At 46.8% G+C, this 25,302-nt stretch overlaps 1 protein-coding gene across 8 annotated transcripts in view; it reads left to right on the plus strand.

Annotated features, from left to right (window-relative positions):
• Nucleotides 1-211: 211 nt before the first annotated feature.
• ENTPD6 (ectonucleoside triphosphate diphosphohydrolase 6) overlaps nt 212-25,302 on the plus strand; it is a 35,634-nt gene continuing 10,543 nt past the window's right edge. The window contains exons 1-9 of one of the 8 annotated variants that reach the window (XM_049869230.1): nt 222-288; nt 366-536; nt 1,975-7,372; nt 9,616-9,692; nt 19,981-20,124; nt 22,262-22,337; nt 22,904-22,939; nt 23,763-23,851; nt 24,482-24,561. In XM_049869230.1, the coding sequence (XP_049725187.1) occupies nt 7,090-7,372; nt 9,616-9,692; nt 19,981-20,124; nt 22,262-22,337; nt 22,904-22,939; nt 23,763-23,851; nt 24,482-24,561 (785 nt within the window). In that variant the 5' untranslated portion in view covers nt 222-288; nt 366-536; nt 1,975-7,089. Of the gene's footprint in view, nt 537-1,092; nt 1,274-1,974; nt 7,373-9,615; nt 9,693-19,980; nt 20,125-22,261; nt 22,338-22,903; nt 22,940-23,762; nt 23,852-24,481; nt 24,562-25,302 lie in introns of those variants that run through there. The other 7 variants (XM_049869233.1, XM_049869232.1, XM_049869235.1 and 4 more) reach the window with 7 other exon arrangements.

Raw genomic sequence — 25,302 nt, forward strand, 5'->3', positions numbered from 1 at the left:
ATAAACGCCTCCGGGCACCGCGCCTGCGCAGCCGGGCCTGCGACGCCACGACGCCTCCACCGCGCCTGCGCAGCCGGGCCGGCGAGGCCCCCAGCGCCCTCCACCGCGCCTGCCCATCTTGGCCCGCCTGCCCCGCCCTCCACCGCGCGTGCGCATCTGGGCCCGCCTGCCCCGCCCCGCCCCGCCCCCAAGGCGACGAGCACGTGGGCGGGGCCCTGCTCCGCCCGGATCCGCGGGGGTGACAGCGCGGGGGAAGACGCGGGGAGCCGGCACAGGAGCCCAGGCAGGGTAAGTGGCCGGCAGGGGACACTGCGCGGCGGCGGGTCTGCCCGAGGCTGGCTGACTGTCTGCACCTGGGCCTCCAGCCACGTCCGGGACCAGGTGCGCCCTAGAGGAGGGCCCGGAGCCGTGAGACGCCCCGGTGCCGAGCGGTCCTCGCTCCTGCCCCCATTCGTCCTCCCTGGACGTCTGAACCGGGACCCTGCCGGCCCTCGGGGGTGCAGAGGACGACCGTGTGCCGTGTTCCGGGCAGTGGGGTAGGCCAGACAGTCGGGGTCCTCACTGCCAGGGACCCAGGGCCCTGCTGCGGCCATTCATTCCGCCGGCCTCCCCGCCCCAGCCCGGCGCAGGGTGCTGGGGCACGATGGGGACCGGGCAGGTGGGCCACAGCCCCGCTCCCACTACTGCCCCCCCCGGCTCCCCACTGCCCCCCCCCCCGGCTCCGCACTGCCCCCCCCGCCTCCCCACTGCACCCCCGGCTCCCCACTGCACCCCCGGCTCCCCACTGCCCCCCGGCTCCCCACTGCCCCCCCGCCTCCCCACTGCCCCCCGGCTCCCCACTTCCCCCCCGGCTCCCCACTGCCCCCGCCTCCCCACTGCCCCCCGGCTCCCCACTGCCCCCCGGCTCCCCACTGCCCCCCCCCGCCTCCCCACTAACCCCCTACCCCACCGGCTCCCGGCTCCCCATTGCCCCCCCGCCTCCCCACTAACCCCCTACCGGCTCCCGGCTCCCCACTGCCCCCCCCACCGACTCCCGGCTCCCCACTGCCCCCCCTCGCCTCCCCACGGCACCCCCCCGCTGCCCCCCCCGCTCTCCACTGCCCCCCGGCCCCCACTGCCTCCCGGCCTCCAGGAGTAGGTAACATCATGCTGTTCAGACCTGACTGAGGTGCGGGGACTGGCATGGGGAGGTGACCAGGAGAGGTCTCCTGATGTCCTAGGGGTGGTCTCCCTGAGCGAAGGCCCCCACAAGTGCTCTGCGATGGAGGGAGAGGTATGGAGCGGTCCTGAGTGGATAGAACTGGACACCAGGCTAGGCGTTCAGCAGAACGCAAAAAACAGCCAGGAGAGTATGTGGGAGAGAAGGGCAGGGGCCATGGGTGGAAAGAGGGTTTTATTTGGAGGGGATGGGGGTGGGGGGTGCTGAATTGCCTGGTAGGTCCCTGTGGGCATAGCCCTCACCTTGGATGCCCAGAGGAATCAGTCACCTGGAGGTGTGGGGCGGCCCCAGGCATCCCTCTCGGCTCCTGTATTCCAGGATAATGTCATGTCCCATGTGTGTGGTACAGGAGAGGGCACAGCCCCAGCCCACCTGTGGGGTCTGGCCTCCAGGCAGGAGGTTTCTTGGGGAGAGGTAGAAGGTGATTCAAGGGCTCCATACCCACCGTGCAGGAGCTGAGGACGTTGGGGTCTGTCTGAGGAGGGGTTTTCCTCTTGCTGTTATCGTTGTGGAAACCTTGGTGGTGTAATGGTTAAGTGCTAAGCCTGCTAACCAAAAAAGGGTCAGCAGTTCAAATCCACCAGGTGCTCCTTGGAAACTCTATGGGGCAGTTCTACTCTCACCTATAGGGTCACTATGAGTCAGAATCGACTGGACGGCAATGGGTTTCTTTTTTGTTTTTTTGGTTACCATTGTAGCAAGTGTCATGGTACAGATCCAGAAATTGTTGTTTGTCCCCCTCCTGCCCTCATAAGGTCAGCTGGCTGCTATCTCGTAAAAAATCAAAGAGGTGGACAACATAAAGAAGCCTGGAAGTGCCTCCTCTTGGGCGTCCTGTGAAAAGGCTTAGAAACAACAGGTGAGGTTGAAAGAGCTGACCACCCCAAGCAGAGCTTTCCTGGCATATCACTAATGAAGTGTGTGGTTATTTTGCCAGGAGGGGAGGAAAGCCAGTTTAGACCACCCAGGAGAGTGAGTAGTGCTTACTCTTTAATGTGTTTTCTTCTTAGATATGTTTTCAGCTTCTGAGTAGCATTTGCACCAAGGCTCTGTTGCGTACTTTAACTGAAAACCTGGAGAAACTGGACAACAGATTAGATGGCCACCAAATGAGCCTGAAATTTCCAGAAACCGACATGCTGTCCCCAACTCCTAGAAAGCTCAGCAGGGCCAAGGGCAGTTTCCTGCCTCTAACATCTCAGTCCAAACCCAGGTTCCCCTGTCTGACTGCTGCCACCACCTGAGAGAGGTGCCAGAAAGACGTCCCACGTCCCAGCCCACCTATCACCCCACACCTGACTTACCTTCCTTACAGGCGCAAGGACCTGCCCCTCCCCTCCAGGGCAGCCCAGACCTGACCTGTGGCATAGAACTGTTCCTGGTTTAGGTTCCTTCTATAGTGTATGCTCTTTGGACTTGGGGTATGGAGAAAGGACCAAAAGAACAGGATGTTTAAAAAAAAAAACTCTTAAGGGAGACAGGATCTCAACAGGCATGACCCGTCATCATTGTTGGGACAGTGAGGTGTGCATCGTAACTTTAAACTAGTCCAAGTCTCAGTGCACTCCGGCAGACCTTGCCCAGGTCCCCCACCTGTGGCTTTTTTATGACCTGCTTGGGCTGAGAGCCACTGAAGGCTTTTAATCAAGAAGGTTTGGGTGTGTCTAGTGATAGAATGGAAACCCTGCCGGCGTAGTGGTTAAGAGCTACTGCTATTAACCAAAAGGTCAGCAGTTCGAATCCGCCAGGCACTCCTTGGAAACCCTATGGGGCAGTTCTACTCTGTCTGGTAGGGCTGCTGTGAGTCGAAATCAACTCGACAGCAGAAGGGTTGGTTTTTGGTTTTGGTAATAGTCTGAAGATGGATGAAGGTGGAGAATCACCTGTGTTCAGACTCTTAGGCCTCTGTCATTGTTAAAATGGCAGAAGACAGGCCAGGTCGCTGCCCTTGTGGAGCTCATGGCCTAGAGGAGAGCCACAGGCCTCCCAGAACTAATCCCACACACACATAATTACAAACTGTGGTGGGTGCTAGAACAGAGGGGAGCAGAGAGCTCAGAGAGGATGTAATGGGTCCCATTCAAGTTGGGGGTGATCAAGGAAGTGGTGGCAGTAACATGTCACCTGAGGTTTAGGGATAAGGATGAGTTGGCCAGGTGGGTGGATGAGATTCTGGGAATAGGTAATAGTGTGTGCAGACAGCCTGAGGCAGAGGGGAGCTGAGTGCTAGAGGCAGAAGGAGGCACTATGTTTCTGGAGCCCCATAAGCAAAGGCAAGAGAGTATGAAATGAAGATAGAGAGGCAGGCAGGTGAGGCTCTGTGAAGAGTCTTGCTGCGACCCTCAGCGCAGTGGGACGCCTCAGGTGCAGGGAGACCCAAGAGGGGCCCAAGGGGGGCAGAAGCCAGAGGTTAGGGAGAAGGGGCTTGTTCCTTGCACTTCCAGCCCCAGTCACCCGCCTCCCACAATGAGCCCTACAAGACAAAGCACCTGTTTGCACCACGTAGCTGGGCCTTTCTCTGTACTCCTGCGTGGCACTGCCCTGCTTCCAAGTAGACCTGACCTATTGCTATCTCTGTAAAAAAAATTAATCACAGATCTCTGTGTAGCTGCTCTAAACACATCACACATCTCACTACCAGTAAACCCCAAATATGGGAGGGCCTTTCTGTGAATAGCCCACATCATAGACTAACCACTGCCAGGCTGCAGTAGACCCTGACCCCAAGTCCTGCTCCCAAACCAGCTGGTCCCCATCTCCTCCCCAGGAGTGTCTACTCCACTTACAGTGACTGGTAGAGAGAGTGACAGATGGACACATAAATAAATAGACACTCTCCAAGGCTGGGGAGCTCTGAGACTCAGGCACCTCGCTTCTCCTCTGAAGCCTCAGGTCCCCACACCATCCTTGCACTTTGTTGTTGTAGTTAGGTACTGTCCCGTCCACTCTGACTCATGGTGTCCTTATGCATAACAGAATGAAACGTTGCCCACTCCTGTGCCATCCTCACAATTCTTGGCACATTTGATTGTTTGAACCCATTGTTGCAGCCACCGTGTCAATCCATCTTATTAAGGGTCTCCCTCTTTTTCGCTGACCTTCTGCTTTACTAAACGTGATGTCTTTCTCCGGTAATTGATCCCTCCTGATAACATGTTGAAAGTAAATGAGACAAAGTTTCGCCATCCTTGCTTCTAACTAGCATCCTGGATATACGTTCTCCAAGACCAGTTTGTTTGTTCTTCTGACCAAAACCAAACGAAACTTTTGCCGTTGAGTCAATTCCAACTCATAGCGACCCTATAGGGCAGAGTAGGGTTTCCAAGAAGTGACTGCTGGATTCTAACTTCCAGCCTTTTTGGCAGCTGAGCTCTTAACCACTGCACCACTGTCTTCTGACAGTCCATGGTATATTCAGTCTTTTTTGCCAGCACCACAATTCGAATGCATCAGCTCTTTGGTTCCCTTTTCATTGTCCAGCCTTCAGATGCATATAAGGTGATGGAAAATACCATGGCTTTGGTCAGTCAGATACACCTTAGTCATCAAAGTGACATCTGTACTTTTTAGCACTTTAAAGAGGTCTTTTTCAGTAGATTTGTCGAGTACAATATATTGTTTGATATTTTTTGACTGCTGCTTCTGTGGGCATTGACTGTTGATCCAAGAAGAATGAAATCTTTGTCAATGTCAATTTCTTTGCCATTTATCATGATGTTTATTGGTCCATTTGTAAGGATTTTTGTTTTCTTTATGCTCAGGTGTAATCCATACTGAAGACTGTAGACTTTTACTTTCATTAATTAGTGCTTCAAGTTGTTTTCACTTTGAGCAAGCAAGGTTGTTTCGTCTGTATAGCTCAGGTTGTTAATGAGTCTTCCTCCAATCCTGATGCCCTGTTCTTCTTCATATAGCCCAGGCTCTCAGATTATTTGTTTATCATACAGATCGAATAAGTGTGGTGAAAGGATACAACCCTGGCTCATCTTTTCTAATTTTAAGCCACACAGTATCCCCTTGTTCTGTTCAAACAACTGCCTCTTAATCCATGTACAGGCTCTGCATGAGCACAGTTAAGTGTCCTGGAATTCCCGTTCTTCATAATGTTATCCACTGGAAGCTGTTAATAAAACCCAGACAAATGCTCTCAGTTTGGGGTATGTTGAACCAAAAATAACAATGCTGAGTTAGTTTATTCTGCTACTTGCGTAGAAGTTTTATAGGCTTTGAAAGTACATAGACATCATTTCCTTCTTGGCAGGAATGTACTGTATGAATGAAAGCAGGCATCTGGTGTAAAACATCCAAAAACAAGCTATGAGCATCAACCCCCCAAAAATATATGTGCAGGTACTATATGTATGTATATAGGCATAGATGTGTATAAGTATGTATGTGAGTATATATGTGTGTATATGTAGGTGTATGTATATGTATGTATGTGACTGTATGCACATATGTTCATATATACAATAAAGCACACAGGGGCATTGTTACAGATACTTCTTGAACGTAACCAGATACCTCGTGGGATTGGATTTCTGGGTTTGAAGCCTTGGGACCTTAGTCTCATGGGACAACTTGGTCAGTTGGCATAATATAGTTCATAAGTTTATATTCTGCATCCTAGTTTGGTGAGTAGTGTCTAGGGTCTTAAAAGCTTGCGAGCGGCTATCTAAGATACGACTGACCCTGATCTCTACTCGTCTGAAACAAAAGAGAAAGAAGGAAGCAAAGACTCAAAGAAGAAACTAGTCAGCAGGGCTAATAGTCTACAAGAACCATGCCCTCGTCTACCCTGAGACCAGAAGAACTAAATGGTGCCTGGCTACTACTACCAACCAGTTCCCCTCAGGGACACGATAGATGGATCCTGATAGAATGGGAGAAGAGTGTGGAGCAGACTTACTGGACTGGTTGAGACTGGAGGACTGTCTGAGACTATTGCTCTGAAATACTCTAAACATTGAACCAAGACTTAGCCCCGGAGGTCACCTTTTAGCTAAATAACAAATCAGCTCACAAAATAAAGAATATCACCCATGAGTACTATACTCCTTTGAAAAATCATCTGTATGAGACCAAATGATCAACAATTACTTTAAAACAGTCAGGTAAGGTAAGGTAAGAAGGTAAGGGAACAGGGAAACTAGATTAGTGGAACAACCAGAAGGGAAATAATGAGAACGTTGTAAAGAATGTAACTGAACAGTTCGTGTAGAAATTGTTAAATGGGAACCTAAACGCTGTGTAAACCTTCAAAGAAAACACAACAAAAGTATTATTTAAAAAAACAAACAAACAAAAAAACAAGCTCTTTTCTCAGATCTGCTTTGAGCTCTGCATTTCCCAGAGGGACAGGGTTTAAAACCTCACAAAAAAGTAAACTCTACGTATGAAAGTATAAATGAGACTGGAGAGAATATATCAGATACACGTTTCTGTTATCTGGAAAGGTTTGAAAGGGACTCCAACTAACGAGTAGCTTTTTTTTTTTTATGTAAGTAGTAACTAGCCCAAAAGGCGTGTGTCTGAAACAGCACTTATGAGGGGAGGGAACGCCGGCTTTGGAGCCGAGCACTAGGCTTACGCCACACTTGCAAGACATAAAACCCTGGGCAGGTTATCTGGTCTTTATAAACTCAGCTCCTCACCTGTAAAATGGGGGTCATGCCTTTTGGAATTATGTTGAGGATCAAATGATGCTTCTGGTTCCAGGAATAAAAATGTAGCCAGTTTCTGGTTATACATTTTGTTCCTGGACATAGTGGATTTCTGATTTGCTCTGGAGCCTTGCAGCCTAACATGTTTTTCCTACCTCTTCTCCCTCTCCACCAGCAGCTGTGGGACAGTCCTCGACAGAGAAAGAAATGAGAAAAATACCCAATAATGGGAACCTGAAGATGGCTTACCCTCTGGGGCTGTTTGTGTGCCTGTTCATTTATGTCGCCTACATCAAGTGGCACTGGGCCTCTGCCACCCAGGCCTTCTTCAGCATCACTGAGGTGGCTACAGGGGCGCGCAGGGGCCAGCAAGCCCACAGCCCCACCAGGCCGTCAGGGCGTGGTCATGCGGTCTTCTACGGGATCATGTTCGACGCGGGGAGCACAGGCACCCGCATACACATCTTCCAGTTTGCCCAGCAGCCGAGAGGTATCCCTGGGCAGAAAGCCTGGCCTCGGCCTCTGTGGGCCCGTGCCGTGCTCTGCACTTCCTCCCCCTAAAAGATGGTGGTTTCTTGGGGCATGGTCTGGACCTCCTGCTGTGGAATCAGCTGGCCCCAGGAATTGAAGTTTTCCAAGTGTCCCAGGTTGTTATGCCTCACATAGGGGGCTCTGGTAATAATGACATAAAGGCAGCTGGGGTCCTAGAAGGTATTTGGTGGCCTGTCTCCTCCTAGTATGCAGTCAGGCAGTCGAGTGGCTAGGTCCTGTCTGGAGAGTTTGAGGCAAGAAGTAACCCCAGATTCAGACAGATGGGATCAGGAGTTCGGAAGGTAAGATAGGTGGCCAAGACCAGGAGCCTGGGCTGGGAGACAGAGTTGCACATGGGTGTGCGGGCGTTGGAGAAGGGGGAGGACAATGAGCACGACAGCAGCACTAGAAGGGCAGTGGGGGCTGAGCCTCTGGCCGACTGGATCCCAGATAGGGCCAAGTGCTATGGCAGGAGCACATGTGGGCACTGGGCATCAGCCCTGGCTGCTGCCTAGCTCTCAGCACTTGAGCAGGTGCTGCTGTCCTCCCTTCCTCCCCTGGGCTTCGTCCTCATTGCTGCTTTCATGCCTGGCAGCTCTGAGGTTGGCCCCTCCTTGGCCAGACATCTACTCCAGCACTGACTGGCCCTCTTGCCCAGCAGGCCTAATATCCCCCACCCCGGGCCCTTTGCTCATGTCTGCACCTTCCGAGCAGAGCCAGCCTGGACATTTAGCTGGGCTCTAGACAAGTAGCAGCTCTCTCAAAAGCTTTTGTGGCATACGTATTTACTTCTAATTTAATCTATTTTATTTTTTAACTTATAATAGTTCAATATTTCGATGTCATACCTGCCTTCAAAAATGGCTTTTAAGCTAAGTGTAAGATAGCACATGTCAGCGTGCGCTGAAATTTACACACTTAAATAGATATAACATTCGCCTGGCTCAAAAGTAACGTACAGAAAGGTGTCTGGGGTCAAACCTCCCCCCACCTGCCTATTCTCTACTCTTCCTTTGTGGGTGACCACAATGATTAGTTTCTTGTATATCTTTTCAGAGATTTTTTTCGTACACGAATAATGTTTTCTTCCTCTTCCCCCTTTTTTATCCACCTCTACAGCACGCTGTACAATCGACTAAATTGTTTATTGTTAGGAAAACTCATTAGATGTGGGAGTGTTATGTTTCTGGGAAAACAGAAGCATGCCAGTTTTGTTAAACGTATCTTTGATTTAAAGTGACTTTAATAGTTGAGGAGCATATCCTGTCCGGAGGTGAGATGAGAAGGCAGAGATGGACAGGAGCTGGTTGAATGGACACGGGGGGGGGGGGGGGGGGGGTACAGGGTGGAGAGGAGGAGTGTGCTGTCACATTATAGGGAGAACGACTGGGGTCAATGACCATATATGTATAACATTTTGTATGAGAAACTGATGTGAATTGTAAACTTTCACTTAAAGCACAAAAAAAGAATTAAAAAACATTGAAGACAAAAAAAATATATAGTTTAGGAGCATAAAATTGTAACGCACACAGCAGCGTTGTGTGTTAATAAAATGATTCCAGTGTTTTATCTTTGGAGAAAAGTCCTCACAAAAAAGTTTTTTGTCCTTTGAGTTTTTCTGGTCTGATTTTCCCTTGTGCGTGTTTGTGTCTGTACTGGAGCCAGTATTCTTTGGCTATGGAATGCCTCTGAACGTTTTCCCTTGCCGTGGGCACAGGAACCCGGACTACTAATAATGTAAAACGCTCCATTTTAAAGAAGAAGAAAAAGCAAATCTTTAGAACCCTGTAATATAGCCATCCCAGAATCAAGGACGTGATTTTTACATTTGCGATTTGCGGTTGTTTGCCTGCTCCTCTGTTCGGTGAGCAATAATGAACTATTAAAATGGAGCACTGTAAGTGAATGCAGCTTGTCATATGTAAATGATACTTCAAAAAAGTTGATTGAAAAACAAGTGAAGTTTTGGCCAAAACACTTAGGACCACAGGGAAGACAGCATCCTCCCCTTGCATAACTGAGCTGAAGAGGCAGACTGTAGCGAGGAAGGGTCCTGTTTGCTCACGGGGAGGGAGATGAAGCAGTAAACGGGACTAGCTGTAAGTTGTCAGATGTCTGCCTTTAAAAACATGCTTTTGTACAGCGATGACTTGAGGGAAAATTATAGTCATTCTTTTTTAAAATGTGTTTTCTCTTTAGAAACTCCCACCTTGACCCATGAAACCTTCCGAGCACTGAAGCCGGGTCTTTCTGCATATGCTGATGATGCTGAAAAGGTAATTCGATTTTCCGAAGTCTGTTTATTCATAAAATTTTTTCACTAACTGGTTTGTTAAAGCCAGCCCTTGACACAGAAATGCAGTAGCCCATCCTCAGAATCACCTCTGAGTACTGACAGGACGCTTGTCGTGGGGGCGAGGAGCACCACCACCACCACACCAGGCTTGTCGAGACACCGCGCCCAATCCAGAAGTATAAATATTACAAACTGACAAAAAGCATTTGAAAGTTGAGTTAAATTTTTATTGTGGTAGAATATAGATAGCACAAAATTTGCTGGTTTAACCAGTTTTAAGTGTACAATTCATTGGCATTATTTACACTGTTAAAAATAATCAAAACTCATCAAAATTTGAACATAAAGTTTATTCTGAACAGTTATTCTACATGACCATTTTGATTCTAGAAAAAGCAAATGGCTCAAAGAAGCTAGGTACAGTGAGGCTTATAAAGAGAAGAAAACCAAAAAAACGAAACCCCCTGCTGTCAAGTTGATTCCCACTCATAGCAACCCCACAGGGTTTCTAAGGGTGTGCATCTCTACGGAAGCAGACTACCACATCTTTCTCCTGCGAAGCTACTGGTGGTTTCGAACCCCCAACATCTCGATTAGCAGTCAATCGCTTTAACCACTGTACCACCAGTGGTTAAAGAGAAGAGAAGGGAGAAATATAGATCAGCCATTGTCTAATCTTAACGTGATTGACTGAACTCCTCTCCCCTTTTTAATTGAGATCAATGGATGTCAGGTTACAAGATAGTCTCTGGCCCTCCACCCAGCCATATCTTTAAATTCAAAATTTAGTAAGCCTGGCTTCAAACAGGATTTGCAACTTTGGGTGAAAGAAAAGCTGCTGGTGGGTTAATTTTTGGGTTCATGTTTGGTTTCATAAGTAAAACCTCAAAATCAAAACAAGATCTCTACTGTCAATCTCTCTTGGACATCTCCCACATCCTGATCATGACTCAGTTAGAATCTTTGATCATTAACCACTGGGCAGGCACCAATCTAGGTTCTTCTGATCTCATAGGTACTGTTTGTAGGGTACCTTTTTGTGAAGCATGTTATTCTTTTTGGTTCTTTAACTTCTTTTTTGTTCCTCTAGTCAGAATGAGACCATTTGCTATACTTTAGATGACGACTAGCAAGCTTTGCCAACCAGCAGAAGAACTCACATTCTGTTTGAAATTAAAGCAAAGAGGTTATTACAGGAGAAAACAATTAGCAAATAGGGTAACACAGGGTCTAGAGGCACTCAACACAGTGTTGCAGTTTGCTGGAGCTGAAGAGAAAAATTTATAGTAACTTCTCAGCAAGATTCTTATTGGTTGACCCTCCTTGGGCTTGGCTGGACTTGCCCGGGCTTGCCTAGGTATAGCCACACTCTGGTAAAGATTGTTTTCTCAGACCCTCCCTGAGCTTGCTCAGACTTGTCTAAGCTTAGCCTGGACTTGTCCAACTGTCATAGCCGCATCACCTATTCAGCAAACTGTTGAAATTAGTACAAGGCTTATAGCTTTAGGGCAGAAGCAGGAGTGCAAAACAAAATTGAGTCCAGCCTACTCCTAGGCTAGCCAGCCGCTCTGTCTATGCCAGGTGCTTCTGTATCTGAAACTCTATTCACTCTCTCCTTTTGATCAAGAATTCCTGAGAAATTCTCTGATCACATTATCAACCACATTTTGGGGAGAGTGCATTCTTCTGCAAGGACTTTGATTTATATATTCCATCAGAATATGTTAGAAGGAAGAACTTTTTTTTGTTGCTGTCTTTCAGAGGATCTTATAGATGGCTGCTTACTGTAGTAAGCCTTAAAGCTCCCTGACGCTATTTACATATAGCCAGGCAACATCAAAAATCTTTGCCATGCTATAGCTGGGGCCTCTACTTCTGCAGTGTTAAGCTTGGAATGACAAATAGAGCAGGCTGCATTAAGGAATAACCTGGTCTTAAAAGGGGTGGTTTAAGGAGTGAGCTCAAGTCTCCGAAATATGAGTACACTGATGTACTTAGGAAACCCTCGTGGCGTAGTGGTTAAGAGCTACGGCTGCTAACCATAGCAGTTCAAATCCACCAGGCACTCCTTGGAAACCATAGGGGGCAGTTCTACCCTGTCCTATAGGGTTGCTATGAGTCGGAATAGACTCAAGAGCAATGGGTTTTTTTTTTTCTTTTCTTTTTTTTAGGGTACATAATTCTTTTCATAGGCATTAAATAGCATTGGAAGTAATTTTAAGACAACATTTGATAGTTCCAATAATAATCACAGTAGTAATTCATATAATTATTCCTGTAAGTAGATCAGATCCATGAACCAATACTTTCGGGTAACCAGCTAAATATATCCAACCAGGAGTCAGAGGTAAAGTTGGCTATGTGAAGCCAAGAGGCCTTTTGGTGAATCTTTTCAATGTCTTATAATAGATTTTTCAAGCTGGGAAATGCCATAGTTGGGTACGAGTGCTCAGAGGAATACCGCTCCCATTCTAAGTTTATCAGCTATTGGATTATCTTGTGACATAGAGTCTAACAGAACTGATAAACAAATTTTTAGTTAGGAAGGATTTTCATACAGCATTGTCTTAAAGAACAGCTAAAATAATTATTGATTTACCCTAAGCATAGCTCCCAGTCTGATCTTGGAGTCTGTTTCCTAGGACAAACTGAATTCTTCAAAAGGGCAAAATTCCTAAAGCAAAACAGTCTTCCTAGCTTATCTGGACCATTGTTACCAGGATCTGTTTTTTTCTTAAGGCTCAAGGTTCAAAACAACACCCAAGAACAATGGCTTGTGTGGGTTACTCCAACCTCCGTGAAAGCTGGAAGTCTGGATTCCAGGAGAATTACAACTCTTTTGTCATTCCCTCCTTTTGATCTTGACCCTGCTATATAATCTTTAAACCAAAAATGTCCAGTAAAGCTGAACACCATCTGATCTTTAAAATCTCAGGCACCACACAGCAAACTAGGAGCTATGACAGAGACACTAACAATAATATCAGGCCAATTGTGTGAAATGACCCATGAAATCATTACCCTTATGTCTTTGAATCAAGGAAACAAATCTCATGAGGTGTCAATATATACATAAGCAGCGTCAATAAATGCTTTTCATGTGCCTCAGCAGCAATGACATTCTGCAAAACCTCAGATTGCATATTAATAAATGTAACGAAGTTCATCTATTAAAGCATAAACTCCTCCTTGGAGTTAACAGGAAATCTAATGCTATTCTATTTTGTAAAGTTGTAGTTTGAACTTCATATACTTCTCGAATTATGGTCTATAAATTTGCTAACTTTATCAACAAAACCCGTTGCTGTCGAGTCAATTCCGACTCATTATCTAAACCCATTTAAGATCTGATGATTTTCTTTAATGCAAGAACCAGCTATTTCAGTAACAAATACTATGAGGCAGATTATACTCTATAGTAAGTATTTTCTCATCTCCTAATTCTTTCTTCTAATGTTTTCAGATTTCTGAGCTCAATTTTACATTCCTCTTGTATTTCAGGCCAAGACAAACCCACTAGTTAGATAATTTAGGAGAAAAGGGGAAAACAGTAGAGAGTAGAATCTTAAAACAGGAGCAGTATTTCCACATAAACCCACAGTAACCCTTTAGTTCCCTCAGTCATGTTATAATTTCAGTTCTATGCAATTCTGAATCAGCAGCAGTCTGGAAACCCATCAGCTTCAACGCAAGAGTCCCAGAAATCTTAATTCAGTCCAGAGTATCCATGTTCAAAATACCACAGCCCTTTCCATTAGTCCAAAATAGTCAGCCTCTTGTTGAGATATATTGGTCAAGTGTTTCAGCAAGTCAGCAAAGTAAAAGATTATTTGCAGATGAGAAAGCTTAATATGGCCATGATCGATTTACCATAATAATACTTCTTAAAAGTGAAAGACTTGATGGGAATTACAAAAGTACTACAAAGCCAAAATTCAACTTAAAAAACATGTCTAAATGTAATGATTAACCTTATTTTCAAAAGCTCTTCAAATATAACACATAATAATCTTGAAAAGTAATACAACATAGTCAGGATATAACAAGAATATACCAAGATTATCAAGGCTCTAAAAATCTGAATAGTAGAAAAAAAAGCTGTGTAAGCAATGTGAATTCCTCACTTAAACCATTGGCTTCGATGATGGTAGAGTTAAAAAAAAAAAAACAAAGTTGCAACCAAGTTGTTGTTAGGTGCCTCCGAATAGTTCTGACTCATAGCGACCCTGTCTTTAACGGAACGAAACACGGCCCTGTCCTGTGCCATCCTCTCAACCATTGCTATGTTTGAGTCGACTGTTGTAGCCACTGTTATCAGTCTGTCTCCTTGAGGGTCTTCCTCTTTTTCACTGACCCTCTACTTTACCAAGCATGATGCCCTTCTCCAGGAACTAGTCCCTCCTGATAATATGGCCAAAGTACATGACATGAAATCTCACCATCCACACTTCTAAGGAGCTTTCTTCCAAGACAGATTTGTTTGTTCCTGGTAGTGCATACTATATTCAGTAGTCTTCTCCAACATCATAATTTAAAGGTGTCAATTCTTCTTTGGTCTTTCTTATTCATTGTCCAGCTTTCACGTGCACATGGGGTGATTGAAAATACCATGGCTTGGGTCAGGTACACCTTAGTCCTCAAGGTGACATCTTTGTTTTTTAACACTTCAAAGAGGTCTTCTGCAGCAGGTTTGTTCAATGCAATACATCATTTGATTTCTTGACTTGCTTCCATGGGCATTAATTGTGGATCCAAGTAAGTGAAATCCTTGACAACTTAAATACTGTATTTTCTCTTTTTATCATGACGCTGCTTATTGTCCAGTTGTGAGGATTTTTGTTTTCTTTATGTTGAGGTGTAATCCATACTGAAGGCTGTAATCTTTGATCTTCATCAGTAAGTGCTTCAAGTCCTCTTCACTTTTAGCAAGCAAGGTAGTGCCATCTATGTAACACAGGTTGTTAATGAGCCTTCCTCCAATCCTGAGGCCACGTTCTTCTTCATATAGTCCAGCTTCTCAGAATATTTGCTCAGCATACAGATTGAATGAGTATGGTGAAAGGATACAGTCCTGACGCATATCTTTCCTCATTTTAAACTACTCAGTATCCCCACGTTCTGTTTGAATGACTGCCTCTTGGTCTTTGGACAGATTCTGCATGAGCACAATTAAGCACTCTGGAATTCCCATTCTTCGGAGTGTTATCCATAATTGTTATAATCCACACAGTTGAATGCCTTTGCATAGTCAAAAAACACAGGTAAATGTCTTTCTGCTATTCTCAACTTTCAGCCAAGGTCCACCTGACATCAGCAATAATAGCTCTCGTTTCTCTTCTGAATCTGTTTTGAACTTCTGGCAGGTCCCTGTCGATGTACTGCTGCAACTGTTTTTCAGTGATCTTCAGCAAAATTTTACTTGTGTGTGATATTAATGATATTGTTTGATAATCTCTGCATTCATGTTTAAGTTAGTCTAGGTATTTTGAAAGACAAGATGCCTTAATTGCTTAGGCTATATTCAAGAACCAATTTCTTTTTTTTTTTTTTTTAAGCTATTCTCTTGGTAAGCAGTTTTGCCTTCTCAATTTTCCGCTTTCTTCTAACCTTTTTCCACGTAAATTTTCTTTTTATGCTTTTTTCTTTCTCATTTTTGAACAACTAGTTTCTTTCACTTCAGGACAAAATTACAATCTTTTCCCTTAAAATGCAGTCCATATACTTAATCTCACCTAAATTGCTTGGAAGCTGCTCTAAAATCAGAAGGAATTCATTTTCATTAGTTCCTAGAAATATTTGGACTGTTAAATTTATGTAACCATTTATTTATCATTAAACCAATCACAATAGAGCTCTTTGAACTAATATGATCTAACGTAATAATGCTGCCTGAAGGTAGGAATCTTTGAGCTAATATGATCTAACATAATAATACCATCTGAAGGTAGGAATTTTTGAACTAATATGATCTAACATAATAATGCCACCTGAAGGTAGGAAAATGCTTCATTTTCATAACCCTGTCTTCTGCATGCTTTAAAGAATCTCCTAGAGAAGTAAATTTAGATTAATTTCTATCTTTTTGAGGCCTCATTATACCAATCGAAATAAACAATCCATCCTTTTTTCAGTGCACTTTTCAAATGAACCAGTTTGTATCAAAATTTCTCAGAGTAGTTACTGAAAGCCCAAACCATAAGACAGCACAAGAAGCAGTTTTCCTTGGAGCTGAGGCTTACAGTGACCTCGTGATGGCGCATAGGGAAGGAAAAAAAAAAAAAAAAAAAAAAACCCAGACCAAATGCTCTCTCCAGGTCAAAACCAAAGTCCTCAAGACAAAAATCTCACATCTTTTTAGGTGACCCACCACAAAATTCACCCAAGTGAACACCATTTATGGTTACAAGCACACATTCACTGGTCTGTGGAGCCAGCTCAAACAACAGGCTAATAGGGTCTATGGCACTGTTCTACCTTACGATTTTCCATTTTATGACAAGCAACAGCAGCATAACACTCTTAAAACAGCAAAACCCTAAACAAGGCAACATACGCACACGAAAGTAGCTATGCAATTCCAATCTGTTTCAGTTAGGTTGACTCAAAATTACCAGAGATCTCCCTTGAACCCAGTTTGATTTCCCTTGTTCAAGTATTGAGCTGCAATTATTTGGAGCCTCCTTCGGACCCAGTCTGAGATTCCTTGCACCCAAAACAGGGCAAGTATATCCCTTACTCTCAAACCGGGACAGGTATTCAAATAAAATTATGCCTCCCTTGGGTCAAATCCAACACCTTTTATTGAGCTCAGTTTGCTGTACCTTGAAGCCAGACCAAGGAAAATATTCAGATATCACAAATGGCAAAACTCCCTATGAAACCTAGGTACCAAACAGAAATTCCCCAAAGTGGAACAAAACAGACAAAGCAGATGGGAACCCAGTTCCCCAAGCAAACAGCATGAAAGGGTAACTTACCAAGGAGAAGACGTCTGTAACTGCTTTGAGGTAAGCTTAGAGAGTTCAACGCAAGACGAGTGGAACGCAAACCCAGGAGATTTGTACCAAGTTCTCCAGCTGTGATGAGGGAACAATTGGACAGGGGTCCATTTTGGTACCCTTTTTTGTTTGATAGCTCAACACAAAATGAGGCACTCAGCTAAGTGATTTTCTCTGGGTCCCACTTCTGAGAAGAAACTGTTAAAAGTAAACATAACTCAGTGAAATCTGAACATGGATTTATTCTGAGCGCTTACCCTATATGCATACGTTATTAGTTGCCCTCATGTCAATTCCAACTCATAGCAATCCTGTATACAACAGGATGAAACACTACTGGGTCCTGCACCATCCTTGCAATTGTTGCTGCGCTTGAGCTATTGTTGCTGCCACTGTGTCAGTCCATCTCGATGAGGGTCGTACTATCTTTTGCTGACCCTCTACCAAACATGATGTCCTTCCCCAGGGACTGGTCTCATCAGTCACACTTCTAAGGAACATTCTGACTATACTTTATCCAGGATAGATTTGTTCATTTTTGTGGTACTCCTTGGTATATTCAGTATTCTTCACCAGTACCACAATTCGAAAGCATCAATTCTTCGGTCTTCCTTATTCATTGTCCAGCTTTCACATGCTTGGGCCAGGCGCTCCTTAGTTCTCAAAGTGACTTCTTTTCAACAGTTTAAAGAGGCCTCTTGCAGCGCATTTGCCCAGTGCAAATATGTCGTTTAATTTCTTGACTGCTGCTTCCATGGGCATTGATTGTGGATCCAAGTAAAGTGAAATTCTTGACAACTTCAGTATTTGACATTTATCATGATGCTGCTCATTGGTCCAGTTGTGAGGATTTTTGTTTTCTTTGTGTTGACATGCAATCCATACTGAAGGCTGTAGTCTTTGATCTTCATCAGTGTTTCAAGTCCTCTTCACTTTGCAGCAAGCAAGGTTGTTTCATCTGTATATTGCAGGTTGTTAATGAGTGTTCCTCCACTGAGTTCTTTTCCATATAATTCAGCTTCTCAGATTATTTGTTCAGCATACAGACTAAGTATGGTGAAAGGATACAACCCTGACGTACACCTTTCCTGATTTTAAACCACACAGTATCCCCTTTTTTTTATCTAACAGCTGCCTCTTAGTCTATGTACAGTGTGCATGTAGGAAGACTATTTTTATTTCAGAAAAAAACAAATGACTCAAAGAAGCTAGGTACAAGGTTACTTATAAAGAGAAGGGGAGGGAGAAATACAGATCAACCATTCACTAATCTTAACAAGATTGATCAAACCCTGTCCTCCCCCTTTTACTGATATCAGTGGTTATCAGGTCATGAGATGGTCTGTGACCCTCCACTCAGCTGTGTGTTTTGAAATTTAAATTTAGTAACAGCTTTGGGTGAAAGAGAAGCCGTTGGTGAATTAACTTTGGTCAGGGATTTCTTTAAAGTCAACATTTCGTTCCTGAGTTAAGAGAAGTCCAACGTCAAAGCAAGAGATCTATCAGTCTCTCTTTGACAACATCCACCATGTAGTACGGCCATCACCACTATCTATTTGTAAAAGTTTTCACCAATTCAAATAGAAACTCAGTATTCCTTGAGCAATGACTCACTTTCGCGTCTCCCCAGTCCCTGGTAGCCACTAACAAATTTTTGTCTCTTTGCATTTGCCTATTCTCAATACTTCATGTAAGTGGAATTATATATTTGTCTCCTGTATAATACATTTTTAATTTTTTATTTCAGTTTCTCTGAAGATAACAAACTGACTAAAACAAAAAATTAAAATTAAAAATGTATTATGCAAAATTTACAGAACTAATAAGTTTAAAAGAAATAGAAATAATTAAACCTTCAAATGATGTTTTTTGCCAGTTTGTAGCATTTATGCTTCTAACGTTCTTAAAGCACTAAGACTTTCGGAACACCCTGCATTTCCACCAATGAATGAAACTAGTTACTAATCTAGTTGTAAGGTCCTTTTAATTTAAGGATTTCCTAAATCATAAGCTAATATATTGTTCTTGCCCACAGGTGCCTGGTGATCTCAGACAATGTAATTACAGCTTTGCTTTCCTACTGCTAGATTTAAAAACAAATTGAAAACAAAAACTGAAATTAGTGATTAAATTAGATACCTTTAGAATAAACTTAGGTTTTTTAAATTGTGCTTTAAGCGAAAGTTTACAGTTCAAATCAGTTTCTCATACAAAAACTTCTGCACACCTTGCTGTGCACCCTTAGCAGCCCTCCCCCGATGCGACAGCACACTCCTTGTCCCCACCCCGTGCTTCCTGTGTCCACTCACCTGCTCCTGTCCCCCTCTGCCTTCTCATCTGCCTTCCAGACAGGAGCTGTCCACATAGCCTCGTAACTTGCAGGGTTTTTAAAGCTTTGTTTCGGTAGCACGTTCACACGGGACAGATTTCAAAAGCTACACGGGGGCACGCTGTGAGAACTTCCCCACCTGTTCCGGTTCCCCCGACACACCGGTGCCACCAGTTTCTCAGGGAACGTTCGAGAGCTTTTTGATGTGTACATAAGTAAGTTCACCGTATCCCTCGTCCCCCTTAAACTCTCCATACACAGGAGAATGATGCATTGTTGGGCATTTTGCTTTGATCACTTCGCAGTGTAACTTGGAGATCGTCTGCGGTCTGTGTGGAGAACCTCCCTGTTTTCCTGGCTGCAGGTATCACGGTGTGTTAGTGCACACGTAGCTTATGGAACAATCCCCTTCTGAAGGACACTTATTTGATGTCCAGTCTTTTGTTAACTGCACCAGAAAAGACTACAGCGTATCCCCTTGTACACGTGTCACAGCACACCAAGGCTATCTCCTGGAGAATCTTAGGATGGGCCTCTGGATAAAAGGAATGTGTGTTTTCCCCTTGGACAGACAAACTCCCCCATGGCCCTGTGCCCGCTGATACACCAGTGACACCATTCCAGAGTGGTGCCTCACTCCCATAGCGACGTAGAGCCTTGTCCTGCTTGGATCTTGAGGAGATGGATAGGTGAAGGATGGTTCCTCAGTGTGCTATCCATGTGGTTTGTGTGTCCTAACTACATTCCGGTGGTCACGAGCACGTCTCCTTGTTCACCCGGTCCCCAGGTCACACATACTTCCAGTGCCACTGGAGTCACTGTTTCCTGCCTAGTTGCAAAATAAGAAAAAATCAGATTTAAAAATTAGTAAAGGCTAATGGGGGGCACCTATAAGCCTGTGTACTCTGACAGGACCCACCTTGTCTTTACAATGTTCACAGAGCACGCAGGGGATTCAGGAATTACTGGATGTGGCTAAACAAGAAATTCCCTTTGACTTCTGGAAGGTCACCCCTCTGGTCCTCAAGGCAACAGCTGGGTTACGCCTATTACCGGAAGAAAAGGCTCAGAAGTTACTGCAAAAGGTGATCTCATCCAGTTTTCCCTCGAGGGGTGGTCAGTGATAACTGGAAGCGCTCTGAACCTGCAGCGGGTCTCTGTATAGATAGACAGGCTCCACAGAGCTTCCTGCAGTGGGGACACTGCAGCGTGACAGGCTCCACAGCAGCTTCCTGCAGAGGGGACATTGCAGTGTGACAGGCTCCACAGAGCTTCCTACAGAGGGGACACTGCAGTGTGACAGGGTCCACAGGAGCTTCCTGCAGAGGGGACACTGCAGTGTGACAGGCTCCACAGAGCTTCCTGCAGAGGGGACACTGCAGCATGACAGGCTCCACAGAGCTTCCTGCAGAGGGGACACTGCAGCGTGACAGGCTCCACAGAGCTTCCTGCAGAGGGGACACTGCAGTGTGACAGGCTCCACAGCAGCTTCCTACACAGGGGACATTGCAGTGTGACAGGGTCCACAGAGCTTCCTACAGAGGGGACACTGCAGCGTGACAGGCTCCACAGAGCTTCCTGCAGAGGGGACACTGCAGTGTGACAGGCTCCACAGGAGCTTCCTACACAGGGGACATTGCAGTGTGACAGGGTCCACAGAGCTTCCTGCAGAGGGGACACTGCAGTGTGACAGGCTCCACAGAGCTTCCTGCAGAGGGGACACTGCAGCGTGACAGGCTCCACAGAGCTTCCTGCAGAGGGGACACTGCAGCGTGACAGGCTCCACAGAGCTTCCTGCAGAGGGGACACTGCAGTGTGACAGGCTCCACAGAGCTTCCTGCAGAGGGGACACTGCAGTGTGACAGGCTCCACAGAGCTTCCTGCAGAGGGGACATTGCAGCGTGACAGGCTCCACAGAGCTTCCTGCAGAGGGGACATTGCAGCGTGACAGGCTCCACAGAGCTTCCTGCAGAGGGGACACTGCAGTGTGACAGGCTCCACAGAGCTTCCTACAGAGGGGACATTGCAGCGTGACAGGCTCCACAGGAGCTTCCTGCAGAGGGGACACTGCAGTGTGGCAGGCTCCACAGAGCTTCCTGCAGAGGGGACATTGCAGTGTGACAGGCTCCACAGAGCTTCCTGCAGAGGGGACATTGCAATGTGACAGGCTCACCTTTAGGTCCCACCTGCAGGTGGTCAGTATTGTCTTCCTCGTGAGACTTAAAACTGTTTGGGTGTTTGTATAAGCTCGTCTTTTATGCTAAGAAAAACAACTTTATTTTAAAGGATACTGTGCTTTTGAAGGGCTTCCTTCCATTCAGAGACTTGATGTGTGTCAGGGAGTTCTTGGAGCTAAATTCCTGCTGCTTCTCTCAAGCCTGCTTGTTCTCTCCGTGGAAACTACTGGTCCTGCCCTTGGCCTTACATGCATAACTATCGAAGAGGTCCTTGAGCCTTCTGCTCTCCAAGCCGTGGTTCTCATGCTTGGAGCATCTGTTAGAGACTGTCTGCCCTGGCCCATCCTGCAACCTCTGGGGCCAGGATCCCTCTGGGGTTGGACTTGGGAACCTGTCTTTAGCAGGTACTTAGATGACTGGCGAGTTAGGGAAATTCAGCCTGAGCAGGACGACCCCTCTCATCATCCACACTGTTTTCCTGCTGAGTGATAAAAAAAATGGACTGTGGCAATTTTGCACTAAAATAGTCCCATAAAGTCATGACCTTCCAATGCCCGAGTCAGACATGGACTGGGACACAGCGGGGATGTGCAGGTGTGCCAAAGTCCTGCGTTATCAAGACCCAACATCACCTGGAACCAAGTGACAGCGCTCACTGCCCTCAGCCCTCCTCTGCCAGCTGTTCTGCCCATTAGGGGTCCCCTCTCAGGTGCTTGGGCAGTGCCCACCAGGCCCTAGGTCTGGTCTCTGTCAGTTCCACCCTTCGTTTCTAGGTCATAGCAGGACAGCATTTGGGTGCCCATCAAGCTCATCCCGCCATCCAGCCTCCTGGAGCCACCCAGTCCAGGGTGGCCAGGCCCCTGGGCAGCCATCGCCCAGAGCACCTGGGGGTATTAGCTGGATTGAAAAAGCTTAAAACAGGCTTTAGTCTTTGTCATTTCAGAACACCATCAGACTGTTCTGCTAATGCCTGTTGAAAACCTCATGTCACTGGGACTAGTGATTTAAATTCTGTGAAAAACCCCATCTCCCTCTTTATGTCCAGGTGGAGGAAGTGTTTAAGGCCTCACCTTTCCTCGTGGGGGAGGACTGCGTCTCCATCATGAATGGAACAGATGAAGGTAGGGTTGTCCAGAGCACCTTGGTCTGACAAAGGATGCCCCTGAGACTGACCATGAAGTGCTTCTGCTGAGAGCTCCCCTGGTCAGAGGAGCCAAAGCCGCTGATCCATTCTGACTCAGAGCTTAAATGTCCCAGAGGGTCTTTTTGGTGCCAGTGTTAGAAACAAACACTCATCCTGACCAACTCTGAACCTGGCGCACATGAAGTTTCTGAAAACAAACCACCTTTTCAGTTTCAAGAACGTTTGGAGAGACTCCCCAGCCGCTGCAGGTTAGAAGTTGTTGCTGTTGTAATTCTAAGGAAACACTTGAGTGGTTCCTCACTGGCCCCTGGTTTGAAATAGGACCCTGAGGAAACCGGCGACAGAGAACAGGGTGGTCTAGTTCTTAGTAGTGTCTTCTTGCCACAGGGTTCGTTTGTGAACCAAATGCCTCTGTAACTTAGGGAGTGGTCGCCTTTCTGTGGGCCCGTAGTCTGAAGGAGGCACTGAGGGCCCCAGGTGCGGTGTGCAGCACCTCTGTGATTCAGCACGTGTGTGAGATCTCTCTCTCTGTCTTTCTCTCAGGTGTCTCCGCCTGGATCACGGTCAACTTCCTGACAGGTACGTGTGCCCATCTCACTGTGAGGCTGGCCATTCTCAGATGTCTGCACGTGTGGCTCAGGACAGGGCTTTCTAGAGAGCAGAGGCCTTACTCTCACCTGTTAACTAACTCCTGGGGGCTCACACTGAGGCGAGTTCTTAGGAGAGGGGGTGCTATGGGTTGGGACAGTGCCCCAGCACACCTGTGCCTTCTGCAGCAGACCTGCAGGGGACCTGGGCTGTGAGAGGAGTAACAGTAAAACAAGTCATGCTCTCAAATGACCAGCCTCCTCAGCTGTAGGGAGAGCAGGAACAGGCATCTTGCCACAGGCAGTGGGAGCAGTTGTTCCTAGGCCATCCTCAGTTCCTCTAGGTTTCTGGCCCCTTACAGTCCTTTGTAAAAGAACAGTGTATCTGAGGCACATACGAAAAGAAGCTCCCTGGCAGAATTCTCTCACATGGAGAGAGATAGGGAGAGATGAGAAGCTCCATGGCAGATGAGGGAGAGCTGGCCTTTGCCCACTAGATGCTGTAGAAATGCCAGAGGTCAGGGTCGCAGGGAGCACACCGGTGATTTCCTTCCCAGGAGGGACCTCAGGTTCAGGGCTTCTCTGAGGGCCAGTGTTGTCATGTGTCTTTAAGACTGCAGCCACCGGGGGCGCCATTGAGCATCCCGTAGCACGGAGCACCTCTCTAAGGGGACTCCAGCTGCAGCCGCTTCTGTCATGGTTCACTTCCCACTGACACCTGGGCCTGTAACCTCTCTCTGGTCAACTTTCCTACCATCCGTATCTACCCATTAACACAGCCGTGCCATGTTGGTTTTTGCTCACGCGTACTCCAGGCAGTTTGAAAGCCCCCGGAAGAAGCAGTGTGGGCATGCTGGACTTGGGTGGAGGATCCACACAGATCACCTTCCTGCCGAGCACAGAGGTAACCAGCCCACACAGCCCCAGAAGGGAGGCAGGGCAGGCCTCATCTAGGCACAGGGGCTAGGTGGCTGCTCCTGTTGGGATGGCAGGAACTGAGGCACCAGGTCGAGGCACTGCGCCTCTCCCAGCCCATGGCCAAGCGCATTTCCAGTTCTTGCTTTGTACTTTGGTTCAGAAATCACGATGGCTAAGCATACCCTCGCGCCCGTTTTGCAGATGGGGGATAAATTAGATAAAGCTGGAACCTTTGGGCCAAGCAGGAAGCAAGGTGCCTCCTTCCCTGCGGTGCTGTGGTGCAGGGCAAGGAGACCTGGCTCCATCTGCCTGCTGCAGAGAGCCTCGCACCTCCTCACTGTCCAGTTACCACCACCCGCTGCCCCATGTTAGTACTGCTTCTTGGTACTGTTTACTTCTTGCAGGACTGTTTGTGAGAATGGGAACGCTACATATAAGGTGGAAAAACATGCTTTTCGTTTTGGATGTTTAGTTTTTACTCCTTGTTCCAAGTGTGTTCACAGCACGTGACTTCACGAAAAGCTAACTGAGTTGAATATACGTGTGAACTGAGGGGGTGGGGGACCATTTTTCAGAGAGACAGCAGGAAGCACAGTGACTCTCCTGTATTCCCCAGGGCACCCTTCAGACCTCCCCAGCCGGCTACATCACGTCACTACAGGTGTTCAACAGGACCTACCAGCTCTACTCCTACAGGTCTGTGTTTGGGATTGAGGCACAGGGACAGGGCAGCACGCTGCACAGCAAACACTGCTGGGCCCATGTCGCCTCAGTGGGACTGAGACACCTGGTCACAGACCTGCACCCGGGGCGCTCCCTGCCACAGGTGCCACCAAGCCTGGGAGCATTGCTTCTCTTCCTCCTCCCCCTCCTCCTCTGCTCTCCTCCTTCCCCTCTTCCTCTCCTCCCTCCTCCTGCCCTTCTCCCTCCTCCCTGTTCCTTTCTTCCCTCCTCCTGCCCTTCTCCCTCTTTCTGTCCTCCCTCCTTCTGCCCTTCTCCCTCCTCCCTGTTCCTCTCCTCCCTCCTCCTGCCCTTCTCCCTCCTCCCTGTTCCTTTCTTCCCTCCTCCTGCCCTTCTCCCTCTTTCTGTCCTCCCTCCTCCTGCCCTTCTTCCTGCACCTACTGCTCTCCCCTCTTCCCCCTCCTCCTGCCTTCTCCCTCCTCCCTGTTCTACTTCTCACTTCTCCCCGTTCTACTTCTCACTCCTTCCTCTTTCCTCTTTTTCCCTTCTCTTTTCTTCTCCTTCCTCCTTCACCTTCATTCTTCTTCATTTTTAGATTTGCCTACAATAACACTAATCTCTTCTTTTCTGCTTATTCTCCCCTGCCTTGGAAGAGCAGGAGGGGCCCACGAACTAGGCAGAGAAGTTTCTGGACCATCTGTTTGCCACGCAGCACCTTACATAAATTGCTTTCGTAAAGGCATGAGCCCCATGAAG

The sequence above is a fragment of the Elephas maximus genome, chromosome 25, assembly GCF_024166365.1.
Source record: "Elephas maximus indicus isolate mEleMax1 chromosome 25, mEleMax1 primary haplotype, whole genome shotgun sequence".
NCBI lineage: Eukaryota > Metazoa > Chordata > Mammalia > Proboscidea > Elephantidae > Elephas > Elephas maximus.